This window comes from Gorilla gorilla, chromosome 4 (assembly GCF_029281585.2).
Source record: "Gorilla gorilla gorilla isolate KB3781 chromosome 4, NHGRI_mGorGor1-v2.1_pri, whole genome shotgun sequence".
In the NCBI taxonomy this organism is placed as follows: domain Eukaryota; kingdom Metazoa; phylum Chordata; class Mammalia; order Primates; family Hominidae; genus Gorilla; species Gorilla gorilla.
This window is the reverse complement of record NC_073228.2, coordinates 63811860-63828481: the sequence shown is the minus strand read 5'-3', so window position 1 is coordinate 63828481 and position 16622 is coordinate 63811860. Positions and strand designations below refer to the sequence as shown.

The following is a 16622-nucleotide window of genomic DNA, read 5'->3' as shown; positions in this document are numbered from 1 at the left end:
TTCCTAATATGTAAAATAAGAGAAATTTCTACACATTTCAAGTCCTGAAATTCTAGGAATTTCACATCCATCTGAAATTCACTTATATTAATTAGCAAAGTAAATGAGGAATAGGATACAATTCAGGAATTGTATACTATTCAATTCAAAATGAATAGGATACAATTCAGGCTCCTATAACAGCTAATATTTTTCTGAACTATGAATTTCAATTCTTAGGCTGTTTGTTGTCTACCACACAAATACAGAGAAAGACCAGCCAAAAGTGGAAATACTTATTCTTGTTGGTTTCCTACATTAATAACATTTATGGCTTGTCTTACTTTCATAACCAGGAGGGGAAAAAAATCATTCATATCTTCATCTAGTAGGTAAATAATACTTTCATCTGTTTTTTTCACTTACAGCATTGCCCCATCCTCGCCAGTCCTGGTATGGTAGTGTCTTTTTGTTGCTGTTTTCTTTTTTCATATTCACTCTTAATACTATCTTTGTTTTTTTTTTGGAGATGGCGTTTCGCTCTTGTTGCCCAGGCTGGAGTGCAATGGCACAATCTCGGCTCACCGTAACCTCTGCCTCCCGGGTTCAAGCTATTCTCTTGCCTCAGCCTCCCAAGTAGCTGGAATTACAGGTGCCTGCCACCACGCCCAGCTAATTTTTGTATTTTTAGTAGAGACAGGGTCTCGCCATGTTGGCCAGGCTGGTCTTGAACTCCTGACCTCGGGTGATCCACCCGCCTCAGCCTCCCAAAGTGCTAGGATTACAGGCGTGAGCCACCGCGCCCGGCCCTACATTTTTTTTTTTTTAATTTAAAAAATAGAGACGGGGTCTGGCTATGCTGCCCAGGCTGGTCTTGAACTCCTGGACTTCAGCAATCCTCCCGCCTTGGCCTCCCAAAGTGTTGGGATTACAGGCATGAGCCACCCTGCCCAGCTGCTAGTGCCTTTTGATTGCAGTTATTAAATAACTCAAAATACAAAGTCTATTTGGTAAATTACCACCCATCTGTTAATCCCACCCAAAAATAATGTCCAGTGGTTACTTATTAGTGACATTTTAAGTAATCTAATCATTCTTACCTTGCTTCTGCAAATTCCAAATAGATTCCATTTCTGCAAAGAAAAAAAGAGAATTACATACTAAGTTTTGGTGAGCAAAGTCTGAAGCGATGCTTTTCATTTTAAATCTAAAAATCCTAGACTGATTACTGCCAGACTGGAGGTAGGGTTGAAAATGGCAAAATTCTATGAAGTTCAGATAAAGAATTCATATTTTCCTATAATTTTCTTTTTTTTAAGAAACAGGTCTTGCTCTGTTACTGCAGCCTCAAACTCCCAGGCTCAAGTTATCCTCGCACCTCAGCCTCTCAACTATAGCCGCATGCCATCACACCCAGCTAATTTTTCTTTTTTTCTTTGGTAGAGATGGAGTCTGTTGCCCAGGCTGGTCCTCCTGCCTCAGGCGTGAGCCTGGATCCTGTAATTCTTTTTTTTTTTTTTTGAGACTGAGTTTCGCTCTTTGTTACCCAGGCTGCAGTGCAGTGGCCCGATCTCGGCTCACTGCAACCTCCGCCTCTCGGGTTCCAGCGATTCTCCTGTCTCAACCTCCCGAGTAGCTGGGATTACAGGTGCCCGCCACCACGCCCAGCTAATTTTTGTATTTCTAGTAGAGATGGGGTTTCACCATGTTGGCCAGGATGGTCTTGAACTCCTGACCTCAGGTGATCCGCCCACCTCGGCCTCCTAAAGTGCTGGGATCACAGGCGCGAGCCGCTGTGCCAGCTCGGCTGGCTCTTATAATTCTTAAGTGTCATGTAGATTAGATTATTATTATCTGAAATCAAGCTGCCAGAATAATTTTGTCTTCACAAATTGCAAGGATATGCAAGACACATGCTACAGATAAAATAATACTTCTCATAACAGCTCATCATTATTTAAAAAACACCAAGTATTTCTTGGTAATCCACTGACTCCTCAATGAGGTGCCCAAATTTTCTGAACAAAGCATTCATCAAATTTGACTAATTAAAATTGATGTTTAATTAGTTTAACCATTCAGGCAAGTAGTTCTAACCTCTAAACCACACCTCTTTTTTATTTTTATTTATTTATTTATTTATTTTTACCCCTGGCACGGAGTTTCACTCTTGTTGCCCAGGCTGGAGCGCAATGGCACGATCTCGGCTCACCGCAACATGCCCCACCCGGGTTCAAGCGATTCTCCTGCCTCAGCCTCCTGAGTAGCTGGGATTACAGGCATGCGCCACCATGCTCAGTTAATTTTGTATATATATATATATATTTTTAGTAGAGACGGGGTTTCTCCTTGTTTGTGAGGCTGGTCTTGAACTCCTGACCTCAAGTGATCCGCCCACCTCAGCCCCCCAAAGTGCTGGGATTACAAGCATGAGCCACCACGCCCAGCCCTAACCACACCTCTTATTTTATCCTTTAAGGTCAGAATGCCAGTCCACATCTATTATTAATGGCACACAATCATTTGTTCTAATTTCATCCAAAATGTCTACAATGTGCTTAGTTTGGCATCTTAAAATAAGAAAATTATGTACATGTACAAATTATAGCGACATACACAGAGAATGCAATTAAAAACTCTACCTGTGATACATGAAAGCTTCAGGGGGCTATATATAGTCAACAGTAATTGACTATTACACAAGAACCAAAGAATTGGACCTTGAAAAGAAATATTCTATCTGGAGATTAACACAAATGACTTAGTAACAAAAATGAACTATAACAAACATTAAGGATAAGTAGTCTTCTGTGGTAATAAAACTATCATTTTGAAAGGACAGAAAGATTATTTTAACCCTGCTTAACTATTATGTGTAACTACATTCCAATTTAACAGCAATCAATTATTAAAGAAAAGGAAAAACTGAAACTCATTAAGATGGGATACATCTAGACTTGGGTTACAGTTAAGGCACAACATAATCCCTCCATAGGACAAAATAAGATACAGATCTAAAATTATTATTTTCTGATTGTATGTGTATAAATAGGGGCAGGGAATGGTAGAATCACATTCCTATCTCTCTCCCTACTCCCCTAGCAAAAATTAAAACTGTAAAAACCAATTTTTTTTTTTTTTTTGCACAGGGGGACAAGGTCTTGCTCTATAGCACAGGCTGGAGTACAGTGGCATAATCATGGCTCACTGCAGCCTCAATCTCCTGGGTTCAAGCGATCCTGCCTCAGCCTCCCAGGTAGCTGGGACCACAGACACATGCCACTTGTAGAGATGGGGTCTTGCTATGCTGCTCAGGCTGGTCTATTGGGCTCAAGCAATCCTTCCACCTCAGCCACCAAGTCTGGCACTTTTTTTTTTTGAGTCGCCCAGGCTGGAGTGCAGTGGCGCGATCTCAGCTCACTGCAAGCTCCACCTCCCGGGTTCACGCCATTCTCTTGCCTCAGCTTCCCAAGTAACTGGGACTACAGGTGCCTGCCACCACGCCTGGCTAATTTTTTGTATTTTTAGTAGAGACGGGGTTTCACCGTGTTAGCCAGGGTGGTCTCGAACTTCTGATCTTGTGATCCACCCGGCTCGGCCTCCCAAAGTGCTGGGATTACAGGTGTGAGCCACCGCGCCTGGCCAAGCCTGACACTTTAAAAAAATATTTTTACAGTACTCTCAGCTTTTTGAAAATCTGTCAGATCCATATACTGGGATCAATTAATAATTCAGGATGAATAAGATAATTATCCAGATAAAATCCCATTCAAGATATTACAGTGATTAAACCAAATCTGGGAGTTTGCAGTAAAGGTGCCAATTGTCCAAGCTTAGTTGTATGGTATGTCCATCAAATCTCTGTGCAGACACCTATCCAAAGAAAGGCAGGAAAATTCCCTTTCTCCTGAGAGGTCTAAAAAGGGGAGAACTATAATCAATCTAACCTGGAGAAAAAAAAAAAAAGATGACGATTGGAAATTCTAGTCACAGAAATCACACTTATCACTCCAATATAATTTCTTATTCCATTAGTTTCAAACAATGAGGAACAGTTAAATGGTCTTTATTATCTTACAAATTTCTGGATTTCAGAATGGCCTATTTTAAAAAGTCCAAATATAAGCCTTCTCTTGGTTGACCTACAGCAAAAAAAAAAATTGATCCAATACAACCAATATTTTTTATTTTAAAGCACAGAAATTTCATATTTTGTAGCAAATAAATTCCTGAAGAATTCTGTATATAGTAATAACTTGATATTCATTTTGTCTACTGCAAAGATAAATCTATATTTAGTCATACGTTGAAAAAAAAAATTGGCCAGGTGTAGTGGCTCACGGCTGTTATCCCAGTACTTTGGGAGGCCAAGGCAGGAGGATCACTTGAGGGACCAGCCTGGGAAACATAGGGAGACCCTGTGTCTATTATTAAAAAATAAATAAATAAGAAAAAAGAAAGAAAAAAAGTTAATCCAACTTTTCATGTTAACCACCTATAAGTAACATTTCCTTTTTTCTTCCCCACTGGAAACTCAACCTATCCCTGCACTTTCCCCTTTTTTTGAGAATGCACTTCAGAGTCACAGTAACAACACTGCTTTAAAAACAAAGCAAACATACATATTTTAGAATAAAGAAGGCAAAACAACTATTTGCAAACACCCAAGTTGAAGATACTTCTTTACTGCAGCTTAAGGTTTTACTCAAATACTATACATTTAAAAATGATTTATGATAAAATGTTATTACCCTTAAATGTGAGCTCTAGAGTAGTGAGTTTGATCATGACTTCTGAGAGGGAAATAGGGATGTATGATGTACCTATAAAACTAGCTATGAAGCAAGCTTCTAGCAAAGAAATAAATCAGCATATTCCTGGTGCGGAGGGGCTCACATCTGTAATCTCAGCACTTTGGGAGGCTGAGGCAGGTGGATCACGAGGTAAGGAGTTCAAGACCAGCCTGGCCAACATGGTGAAACCCCGTCTCTACCAAAAATACAAAAATTAGTAACGCATGCTGGTGCACGCCTGTAATCCCAGCTACTGAGCAGGCTAAAGCAGGAGAATCACTTGAACCCCGGAGACGGAGGTTGCAGTGAGCCGAGACTGTGCCACTGCACTCCAGCCTCGGCGAAAGAGCAAGACTCCGTCTCAAAAAAAAAAAGAAAAGTAAAGAAAGAAATCAGCATTATCAGAAATGCTGAACTAAGAAGTGAATGCAATTTCCCTTCCTGTTACTTAATATTAATTACTTCTTTGACTACTAGCAACTTCATTTACTTGATCAAAATTTAAAAGTTTCCCTGAAACTCAAACAAGGTTAGGATCAGAAAGGGAAAATGAATCAAATAGCATTTGCATGATGCTATGCTTAACCTTAACAAGACTAACAAGAAATGACATGGCCAGGCGCGGTGGCTCTCACCTGTAATCCCAGCACTTTGTGAGGCCAAGGCAGGTGGATTACCTGAGGTCAGGAGTTCAAGACCAGCCTGACCAACATGGTGAAATCCCATCTCTACTAAAAACACAAAAAAGTTAGCCGAGTGTGGGGGCGGGCACCGGTAGTCCTAGCTACTCAGGAGGCTGAGACAGGAGAATCACTTGAACCCGGGAGGCAGAGATTGCAGTGAGCCCAGATCACGCCACCGCACTCCAGCTTGGGCAACAGAGTAAGACTGTCTTAAAAAAAAAAAAAAAAAGAAAGAAAGAAAGAAACAAACAAACAAATGACATTATCAATAGAACACATAGGAAAGGGCTGGCGTTACATTCTGCCCTCAACAAAAGGTTACAAAAATCTCAATTCAGATTTTAAATATGAAATGTGTTCTTTTTTTTTTTTTTTTTTTTTTGAGACAAGAGTCTTGCTCTGTCACCCAGGCTGGAGTGCAGTGGCGCTATCTCGGCTCACTGCAAGCTCCGCCTCCAGGGTTCACGCCATTCTCCTGCCTCAGCCTCCCGAATAGCTGAGACTACAGGCGCATGCCACCAAGCCCGGCTAATTTCTTGTATTTTTAGTAGAGACGGGGTTTCACCGTGTTAGCCAGGATGGTCTCGATCTCCTGACCTTGTGATCTGTCCGCCCTGGCCTCCCGAAGTGCTGGGATTACAGGCGTGAGCCGCTGCACCTGGCCCCTCGTTTGTGTGATTTAACGTTTTGACTATCCCTGAGAAGCAAAACAAGTGAATAGTATAAAGAAGGCTAAGGAAGGCAATTTGAATTATACAAAATCATCATACACATACAAGTTGAGTATCCTTATCTGAAATGTTTGGGACCAGAAGTGTTTTAGATTTTGGAATGTTTCCATCATATTACTGGACAAGGAGCATTTCCTTTTTGAACATCATGTCAGTACTGAAAAATTTTGGATGTTGAAGCATTTTGGATCTTAGATTCTCAGATTTGGGATGGTCAACCTCAGTAACCGATTCTTTTTTTATTTTCTTTTATTTTTTTTGAGAGAGTCTTGCTGTCGCCCAGGCTGAAGAGCAGCAGTGGTGCGATCTCAGCTCACTGCAACCTCCACCACCTGGGTTCAAGCTATCCTGCCTCAGCCTCCCAAATAGCTGGGATTACAGGCACACGCCACCAGGCCCAGCTTACATATATATATATATATATATATATATATATATATATACACACACACACACACATACATACACACACACATATATATACACACACACATATACACACACACACACACACACACATATAGGAGACAGAGTCTCACTGTCACCCAGGCTGGAGTGCAATGGTGAGATCTCGGCTCACCGCAACCTCTGGCTCCTGGGTTCAAGCGATTCTTCTGCCTCGGCCTCCCAAGTAGCTGGAACTACAGGTGCACGCCACCATACCAGCTAATTTTTGTAGTTTTAGTAGAGATGGGGTTTCACCATATTGGCCAGGCTGGTCTTAGAACTCCTGACCTCGTGATCCACCCGCCTCGGCCTCCCAAAGTGCTGGGATTACAGGCGTGAGCCACCGCGCCCAGCCAATTTTTGTATTTTTAGTAGAGACGGGTTCCGCCATGTTGGTCAGGCTAGTCTCAAACTCCTGACCTCAGGTGATCCACCCACCTTGGCCTCCCAAAGTGCTGGGACTACAGGCATGAGCCATCACGCCCAGCCTTGATCTTTTAACACTGCTCTCTTCTACACACACACACACACAGACACACAGCACAAAATCTAACTTGCCAGTTCTTTTTGAAGAGTGATCACAGCATCTAATTATGCAAATATTTATTGAGAAATGCCCACAGGGCCAGACCTAATAGAACGTAAGTAAAAGTTTTTGCTCTTAAGATATACCCAAGTAGGCAATTAGACCTAATAGAACCTAAGTAAAAGTTTTTGCTCTTAAGATATACCAAGTAGGCAATTTTGTTAAAATTCTGTATTTTAAACCACTACCACCACCCAATCTGAAATTTCTTTATATCAAAACTTATATTTAGCTATGCCACTCAAATGAGAAGTTAATGTTCAATTTCCTAGAGCAGACTTTCTACATAATACCTCCCTATCACAATGCTTCCTATAGCGAAATGTCCAGTTTTCCACAAGTTCTTAATTCCAAGTTGATTGAAAAAAAAATACTACTCACCAGCTCAGGGTATGAAAAAAAATACTACTCACCAGCTCAGGGTATAGATGCAAAACCAAAGAGTCTGCCCTCTGTGAGCTTACTCTAGTAAGCAACTTCACTGGGAGGGTGGGTTATCAGTAAGAGCATCAGCAATGAACAAAGGTCGGTGGTATGTGTGTGCTTTAACAAGGTGTTTGAGCAGGGGTGAACAAACAATTACTATCCACCATCTGTTTTTGCAAATAAAGTTTTAATGAGGGCCTGTGGTGGTTCACACCTGTAACTGCAGCACTTTGGGAGGCAGAGGTGGGAGGATCACTTGAGACCAGCCTTAGCAAGATGGTGAGACCCTATGTCTACAAAACATTTAAAAACTAGCTGGGTGTGCTAACAGCACATGCCTGTACTCTCAGCTACTCAGGAGGCTGAAGCAAGAGGATTGCTCGAGTCCAAGAATTCAAGGAGGCAATGCGCTATAATCATGCCACTGCACTCCAGCCTGGGCAATAAAGTGAGACAACCGTGTCTTAAAAAACAACAAAAAAAGTTTTAATTGAACACAGCCACATCCACTGTATATGTACCATCTATGACTGCTTTTGAGCTATAATGCAGAACACCAAGTATTAAGTGGTTGCAACAAAGATGCTACGGTTCACAAAGTCACTAAGAATGAGAGATTTAGAGAAAGAACATTATTCAGGGGACAGAGTAAAAAGCTACATATGAAGTAAAGTTTGTTATTTCATTATATAGGTGAAGGGAAGCCACTGAAGAAATCTAAGGTTATTGTACTAAATAGTGATGATTCTTCCAGGTAATGAACCGAACAGATGAAGTGACAATAATATACAGAGAGTCCAATAAATGTTAAGAAGAGATGAAGACAGTATGCAAGATAGAAAAGAAAAAAATGGAGATCTTAGAGAAATGGTCCATATCATCTAATGACAAAAAATTGGGTTAATGTTAATTCACTAAGAGCAAGAAAGAAAAAGCAGGTTTTGGAAGAGAATGAATTCAATTTAATATACATAGAATTGCAGCGATGATATGGAATATATACGGTCTGAACTCAGTTTTTTTTTTGTTTTTTTGAGAAGGAGTTTCACTCTCGTTACCCAGGCTGGAATGCTCGATCTCGGCTCACTGCAACCTCCACCTCCTGGCTTCAGGCAATTCTCCTGCCTCAGCCTCCCAAGCAGCTGGGATTATAGGCATATGCCATCATACCCGGCTAATTTTTTGTATTTTTTTGTACATACAGGGTTTCACCATGCTGGCCAGGCTGGTCTCAAACTCCCGACCTCAGGTGATCCACCTGCCTCGGCCTCCCAAAGTGCTGGGATTACAGGCGTGAGCCACCATACCCGGCCTCTGAAGAAGTCTTAAGCCTAGTATATATAGTAACAGAACTGGACAAGATTATCCAGGGAAATTGATGTAACATGAAAAGGGAACTCAAAGAACAACATTTGAGAAGCAGAGAATGACCCCAGGAAGGTTATAGTAAAGGTATAGGATATAAGAGTGGGTAGAGTCAAGGAAATTCAAACTAAGGAATTTACAGAGGCAATGTTCAACTCTGGTAAATCTTAACCAAAGGTAAGACACTTGCAACTTTCTAGTCATCTCTTTTTCTCCAGCCCAATGTCATTGCCCTGGCTCAAGCAGTAGTATCTTTTCAACATTTATGCAGTTGCCTTTTAACTGGCCTCCTTTGCCATTACTCAGGCCTCACTTTCTGTCTTCTACAACCTGGCTAACCATTCTTTTCCTTTAAAAATGTAAATCTGACAGCCGGGTGCAGTGGCTCACACCTGTAATCCCAGCACTTTGGGAGGCCGAGGCGGGTGGATCACTTGTGGTCAGGAGTTCGAGGCCAGCCTGACCAACATGGTGAAACCCCGTCTCTACTAAAAATACAAAAATTAGCTGGGAGTGGTGGTGCGTGCCTGTAATCCCAGCTACTCATGAGGCTGAGGCAGGAGAATTGCTTGAACCCAGGAGGCGGAGGTTGCAGTGAGCCAAGATTGCGCCACTGCACTCCAGCCTAGGTGACAGAGTAAGGCTCCGTCTCAAATATATATATATATCTGAAAGTGACCACACTGCTCAAAACTTTTCAATGGATTCTCACTGCCTACAGCAAAAGCTACTAGCACTGTGAAATTGAATTTGTGTCTCCTAGCACTTGACACAATAGCTAGTACATCAACAGATTAATTAGATAACTAAGTTAAAGGACTTTAAACTTGTACCATTCATCTTCCTTTAAACAAACTGAATGGCTGGCAATCTTCAAACACTATTATTTCCTCCACCTAAAGTAATCTTACTCTCCGGGCACAATAAACAGACTAATGCCCACTTCTTTTCGGAATCCTGACTGCCCTTCCCTCACCTTGCCCCCATCTTAGGGGTTCCAATTACACTTGGCACAACCTTGGCTCACTGCAACCTCCACCTCCCAGGTTCAAGCGATTCTCCTGCCTTAGTCTCCTAAGTAGCTGGGACTACAGGCACGCGCCACCATGCCTGGCTAATTTTTGTATATTGTTTTAGGAGAGATGGGAGTTTCACCATGTTGGCCAGGGTGGTCTCTAACTCCTGACCTCAAGTGATCTGCCAGCCTTGGCCTCCCAAAGTGCTGGGATTATAGGTGTGAGCCACTGTGCCCAGCCAACAATAGTAATACATTTCTTTCCATATGTTTCACTATTAGACCAAGTTTCTTAATGACACAAACTCTCACCTCTCATCTGTTTATCACTACTGCTTCTCACAGGGCTTGGTGCAATAAGTAGATACTGATTTGAACAAATACTATTCATAAGTCAGCCAGGAAGTAATAATATAACTGTAAACAGTATTAGGCAGACCCATTTGGCATTGCTCACACTCAACTTCTTCTGACCTACAAAAACAGCAATTTCATATAGTCAAACTGAACAGATACAGTATTTAATTATTAAATCCCTCAAGGAAAAAGACTGAAGCTAAAAGGGCTAAGGCTAACTAGAAGCTTATTTTTTGCATTTAAAAATGAATAATACTATTGTCTCAGCTAATAGAACATTTTGTTTGTTTTTGGAGACGGTCTCGCTCTGACGCCCAGACTAGAGTGCAACAGCACAATCTCGGTTCACAGCAACCTCCGCCTCCCAGGTTCAACAGATTCTCCTGCCTAAGCCTCCGGAGTAGCTGGGACTACAGGCACGTGCCACCATGCCCGGCTCATTTTTGTATTTTTAGTAGAGACCGGGTTTCACCACACTGGCCAGGCTCGAACTCCTGACCTCAGGGGATCTGCCCACCTCAGCCTCCTAAAATGCTGGGATTTGCATGTGCCACCGCGTCTGAACCTAGAACATCTTTTAAAAATTAACATCTAAATTAAATGGCTCCACCAGAGATAGATAACAAATCAACATAATGCCAAACAAACTGACTCCCACAACTGAGAACCCCCAAATCAATTTATCACTAATCATGCCTTCCAATCCCTTATTAAGCCATTTTGGATCAAATTCTGTAAAATTCAGCAAGGATGGTGACATGGTAAATTAAAATTCTGCTTTCCCCCTCCTAATTCAGATTTGCCCATTTTTTGGATGATTACAGGTTATTATACCATGTTTTGCTATTCTGATTTCCTTTTTCTTAACCAGTCTGCCATACTTGTGCCTATTCTTTTACAAAGGAGCTTGTCAGAAATTTCTACCACCCTTTTTCAGTTTGACAATACCCAGAGAGAAATATAGCATGTTTTCCGGCCAGGTGCGGTGGCTTACGGCTGTAATCCCAGCACTTTGGGAGGCCGAGGTGGGTGGATCACCTGAGGTCAGGAGTTTGAGACCAGCCTGACCAACATGGTGAAACCTCAGTCTCTACTAAAAATACAAAATTAGCCAAGCGTGGTGATGCAAGCCTATAATCCCAGCTACTCAGGAGGCTGAGGCAAGAGATCGCTTGAACCCAGGAGGTAGAGGTAGCAGTGAGCCGAGATCGCGCCACTGGACTCCAGCCTGGGCAACGAGAGTGAAACTCCATCAAAAAGGGAAAGGGAAAGAAAAGAAAAAGAAATACAGCATGTTTTCAAGTAATTCTGAATTAAGGTAGTTAGAAGTCACCACCTTTTCAGTAGACCCCTTAATGAACTCTTCTCTGAAGCTACAACAAACCAGGATAAGAAGAATTATCCAGACTACTCCTAAATAGAAACTCGGAACTCAAGTTGTTTTTGTTATTTTTCTCTTTTCTACTGCTTTTATTCTAATCCCACGTACTTTATTTATTTATTTATTTATTTTGAGACGGAGTCTCCCTCTGTCCCCCAGGCTAGACTGCAGTGGCGTGATCTCGGCTCACTGCAAGCTCCACCTCCAGGGTTCACGCTATTCTCCTGCCTTAGCCTCCCGAGTAGCTGGGACTACAGGCACCCGCCACCGCACCCGGCTAATTTTTTGTATTTTTAGTAGAGACGGGGTTTCACCGTGTTAGCCAGGATGGTCTCGATCTCCTGACCTTGTGATCTGCTCGCCTCGGCCTCCCAAAGTGCTGGGGTTACAGGAATTGAGCCACCGCGCCCGGCCCCCCAAGTACTTCATAAGGGTAAAAGTTGCTTGGAATGAAACTGCTACTACTATGATAGTAATAAACAATTTCTGGTTTTGCTATTATCATTATAGTAACAGTGTCTGCTCTTCTTACAGCATAGATGGTTATTTCCCTCACACTCAGGACTTAAGCTAGTGAAATCTGGAAGTTAAATTTTAACTTCCAAAAATTCCTTACAAGTGATCTTTCACCAGTATCAAGGTGAATATATTATTACTGTATTCATAAAGCAGACATCATGAAACATCAAGCAGTCAGTATGGGTGCTAAACAGCCAGTATGAGTTCTCTCACTGGGAGAAAGGGGACCTTATCCCATATTAGGAATTATTTGTTATATTCATTACTATATGTCCCACATTATTATATCCTCATAAACAAGTACCCTTTCCAAATCTAGGGAATCCAACCAGGGCTAAAACCAAGGTGAATCTTAAAACTGTCAAATTTGCAGGCACACATTAATAAGATTATTAGAAAGACAGCTGTGATGTCAAATAGGCATTCAGGAAGCAATTGCAATGAAATGCAGTAAACGTGAAAATACTTATTCACATTGTGTTTAGAAGAGAAAATTTAATATTCAGATCCTTCTCTGAACAATGTCCAAACTGTACACCTAGTCCCTGTCAATTTTATGGATTAATCATAATTTGTCTCTTCATATCCTGTTTCCCAAATCTTGTTATGTAATCTTATCTGTTCCCTTATGCCCTTTCCCAATCTAAAAGCTTTTTTAAAAATTTTTTTAAAAATTCAGATCATGGCCGGGCGCGGTGGCTCACGCCTGTAATCCCAGCACTTTGGGAGGCCGAGGCGGGCGGATCACGAGGTCAGGAGATCGAGACCATCCTGGCTAACACGGTGAAACCCCGTCTCTACTAAAAAATACAAAAAATTAGCCGGGCGTGGTGGCGGGCGCCTGTAGTCCCAGCTACACGGGAGGCTGAGGCAGGAGAATGGCGTGAACCCGGGAGGCGGAGCTTGCAGTGAGCCGAGATCGCGCCACTGCACTCCAGCCTGGGCGACAGAGCGAGACTCCGTCTCAAAAAAAAAAAAAAAAAAAAAATTCAGATCATTTACATTGTTGAAAATACAAAGCAGAAGACCTTTATTATACCTCTGCCTGCACTATTCCAAGAAACTGATCTTCTAATCAACAGAAAAATGGCTTCCAGTCTACCCAAATCGGTGCCATATTAATCTACCTCAACACAGATCTGTAAGTAATTGCTTAATATCAACTGTTTTATGTTTTTGAGACAGGGTCTCACTCTGTTGCACAATCTTGAGTGCAACAGCACGATTATGGCTCACTGCATCTTTGACCTCTTGGGCTTGGTTATATCCTCCATCTCAGCCTCCACATGCCACCATGCCCAGCTAATGCTTAAAATTTTTTTGTAGAAATCAGGACTTGCTATGTTGCCCAGGCTGATCCCAAACTCCTGAGCTCAAGTGATTTTCCTGCCTCACTTCAAAAATGCTAGGATTATAGGCAAGAGCCACAGTACCCAGACTATTTTTATTTTCATTTTTTGAGGTGAAGTCTTGCTGTGTCTCCTAGGCCGGATAGAGTGCAGTGGTGTGATCTCAGCCCACTGCAACTTCCACCTCCCAGATTCAAGCGATTCTCCCACCTCAGCCTCCCAATTAGCGGAGACTACAGGCCTGCACCACTATGCCTGGCTAATTTTTGTATTTTCATAGAGATGGGGTTTCGTCATGTTGGCCAGGTTGGTCTCAAACTCCTGACCTCAGGTGATCCACCCGCCTCGGCCTCCCAACGTGCTGGGATTACAAGTGTGAGCCATGTCCGGCCCCAGCCTATTTTTAAATGAATATTCCAAAATGTCAGCATTTCAAATGCTTCATATCCTTCAGTGCCATAACAGCCATGTAAGACAGATCAACCCAGCTTAAATTGGCACTGTGACCAAACACACAACTCATATCAATTATTATTTCCAAAGACTTGGCTTCAAATGACTTTCAACCATTTCAAAATCAAAAGTTTACTTCAAAAAGTTAGGATCTAGTTTTCAAAGCTTTTAAAGTCAAGTCAAAGAGAGGCTTGCTAAGCATTCTGAGATAACTACTTTTAAGAAGGCACAGTTATATGTCCCAGGTATGTACACTAAGAGCCATCACAAGCTAAGCATGGTGGCTCATGCCTGTAATCCCAATACTTAAGGAGGCTGAAGCAGAAGGATCACTTGAGGGCAGGAATTCCAGACCAGCCCAGACAACATGGGTGGTAGCGCAAACCTACGGTCCCAGCTACACAGGAGGCTGAGGCGGGAGGATTCCTTAAGCCCAGGAGTTCAAGGGTGCAGTGAGCTAGGATCATACCACTGAATTCCAGCCTGAGTCACAGGGTGAGACCCTGTCTCTCAAAAAAGAGCCATCACAGCCAGGTGTGGTGGCCCATGCCTGTAATCCCAGCACTTGCGGAGGTGGGCGGAGCACTTGAGGTCAAGAGTTCAAGACCAGTCTGGCCAACATGGCGAAACCCCGTCTCCTCTAAAAATACAAAAAAATTAGCCGGGCACAGTGGTACATGCCTGTAATCCCAGTTACTCGGGAGGCTGAGGCAGAATCGCTTGAACCCAGGAGGCAGAGGTTGCAGTGAGCCAAGATCGCACCATTGTACTCCATCCTGGGTGACAGAGTGAGGCTCCGTCTCCAAAAAAAAAAAAAGGAAAAGAAAAGTTAGGACAGGCATGGTGGCCCACACCTGTAATCCTAGCACTTTGGGAGGCTGAGGTAGGAGGATCCCTTGAGGCCAGGAGTTCAAGACCAGCCTGGGTAAAATACACAGACACCGTCACTATATGTATATATACATATATAAAAAATACAAGAATTAGCTGGGCAGCTGGGCACGGTGGCTCATGCCTGTAATCCCAGCTACTAGGGAGGCTGAGGCAGGAGAAATCACTTGAACCTGAGAGGCGGAGGTTGCAGTGAGCCAAGATCACGCCACTGCACTCCAGCCAGGGCGACAGTGTGAGACTCCATCTCAAAAAAATAAAAATAAAAAAATTAGCTGGGCATTGCGGTGCACACCTGTGGTCCCAGCTACTCAGGAGGCTGGGGCAGGAGGATCACTTGAGCCCAGGAGCTCAAGGCTACAGTGAGCTATGACCACACCACTGTACTCCAGCCTCAACAACACAGCAACACCCTGTCTCAAAAAAAGAGAAAAGTTAATGGCATAACATATAACATATATAAAAAGCTAAAAGAGGCCAGGCATGGTGGCATACACCTGTAGTACTAGCTACTCAGGAGGCTGAGGAAGGAGGAGAGCTTGAGCCCAGTTCCAGGCTGCAATGAGCTACAATAGTGCCACTGCAGTCCAGCCTGGGTGACAATGAGATCCTGTCTCTTTAAAAAAAAAAAAAAAAAAAAAAAAAAAAAACAGCTAAAAGGAAAATCCCAAGAATTAGAATCCACATAAATCCCGCCCCCGCCACCCCCCCTTTTTTTTTTTGAGAAGGAGCCTTGCTCTGTCGTCCAGGCTGGAGTGCAGTGGCACGATCTCAGCTCACTGCAACCTCCACCTCCCGGGTTCACGCCATTCTCCTGCCTCAGCCTCCCGAGTAGCTGGGACTACAGGCGCCTGCTACCAAGCCCGGCTCATTTTTTGTATTTTTAGTAGAGATGGGGTTTCACTGTGTTAGCCAGGATGGCCTCGATCTCCTGACCTCGTGATCCACCCTCCTTGGCCTCCCAAAGTGCTGGGATTACAGGCGTGAGCCACTGCACCCAGCACAAATCCCCTTTTTATGCTCTATTGTATCTTTACTTCATACCCTCAATTGTACTTAACACTCAAATTTTTAAAAATCCATAGTACGCTTAAGGTTCCAAGTAATTGCTTAATCTAAAAACTTCCTGTATAAAAAAAAGCCCTTGCCAGAAGCTGCCGCCATGCACTTGGACTTCCCAGCCGCCAAAACCTTGAGTCAAATAAAAACCTTTCTTTGTTGGGTGCAGTGGCTCACACCTGTAATCCCAGCACTTTGGGAGGCCAAGGCAGGTGGCTCACGAGGTCAGGAGACCAGCCTGACCAACACAGTAAAACCCTGTCTCTACTAAAAATACAAAATTAGCCAGGCATGGTGGCGTGCACCTGTAATCCCAGCTACTCAGGAGGCTGAGGCAGGAGAATCGCTTGAACCCAGGGGGCGGAGGTTGCAGTGAGCCAAGACTGTGACACTGCACTCCAGCCTGGGCAACAGAGCAAGACCCCATCTCAAAAAAAAAAACCACCAAAAAACTAAATAAAAACACCTTTCTTTATATAAGTTAAATAAATAGTGCACCATTCTTAAAGAAGTGACATAACGCACTCTCTTACCCACTATTTCCAAATTAGTTGCTGAAGGGCTTATTTTTGAAGTCAGGAGAAATGC

General features: G+C 42.9%; 1 protein-coding gene across 1 annotated transcript in view; it reads right to left on the bottom strand.

Moving 5' to 3' along the window:
• The window catches only part of NUFIP2 (nuclear FMR1 interacting protein 2), a 38352-nt gene that overhangs the window by 10237 nt on the left and 11493 nt on the right, over positions 1-16622 (bottom strand). Inside the window, exon 3 of the mRNA XM_004042034.5 lies at positions 1080-1112. Within this exon, the coding sequence (XP_004042082.1) occupies positions 1080-1112 (33 nt within the window). The remainder of the gene's footprint in view (positions 1-1079; positions 1113-16622) is intronic.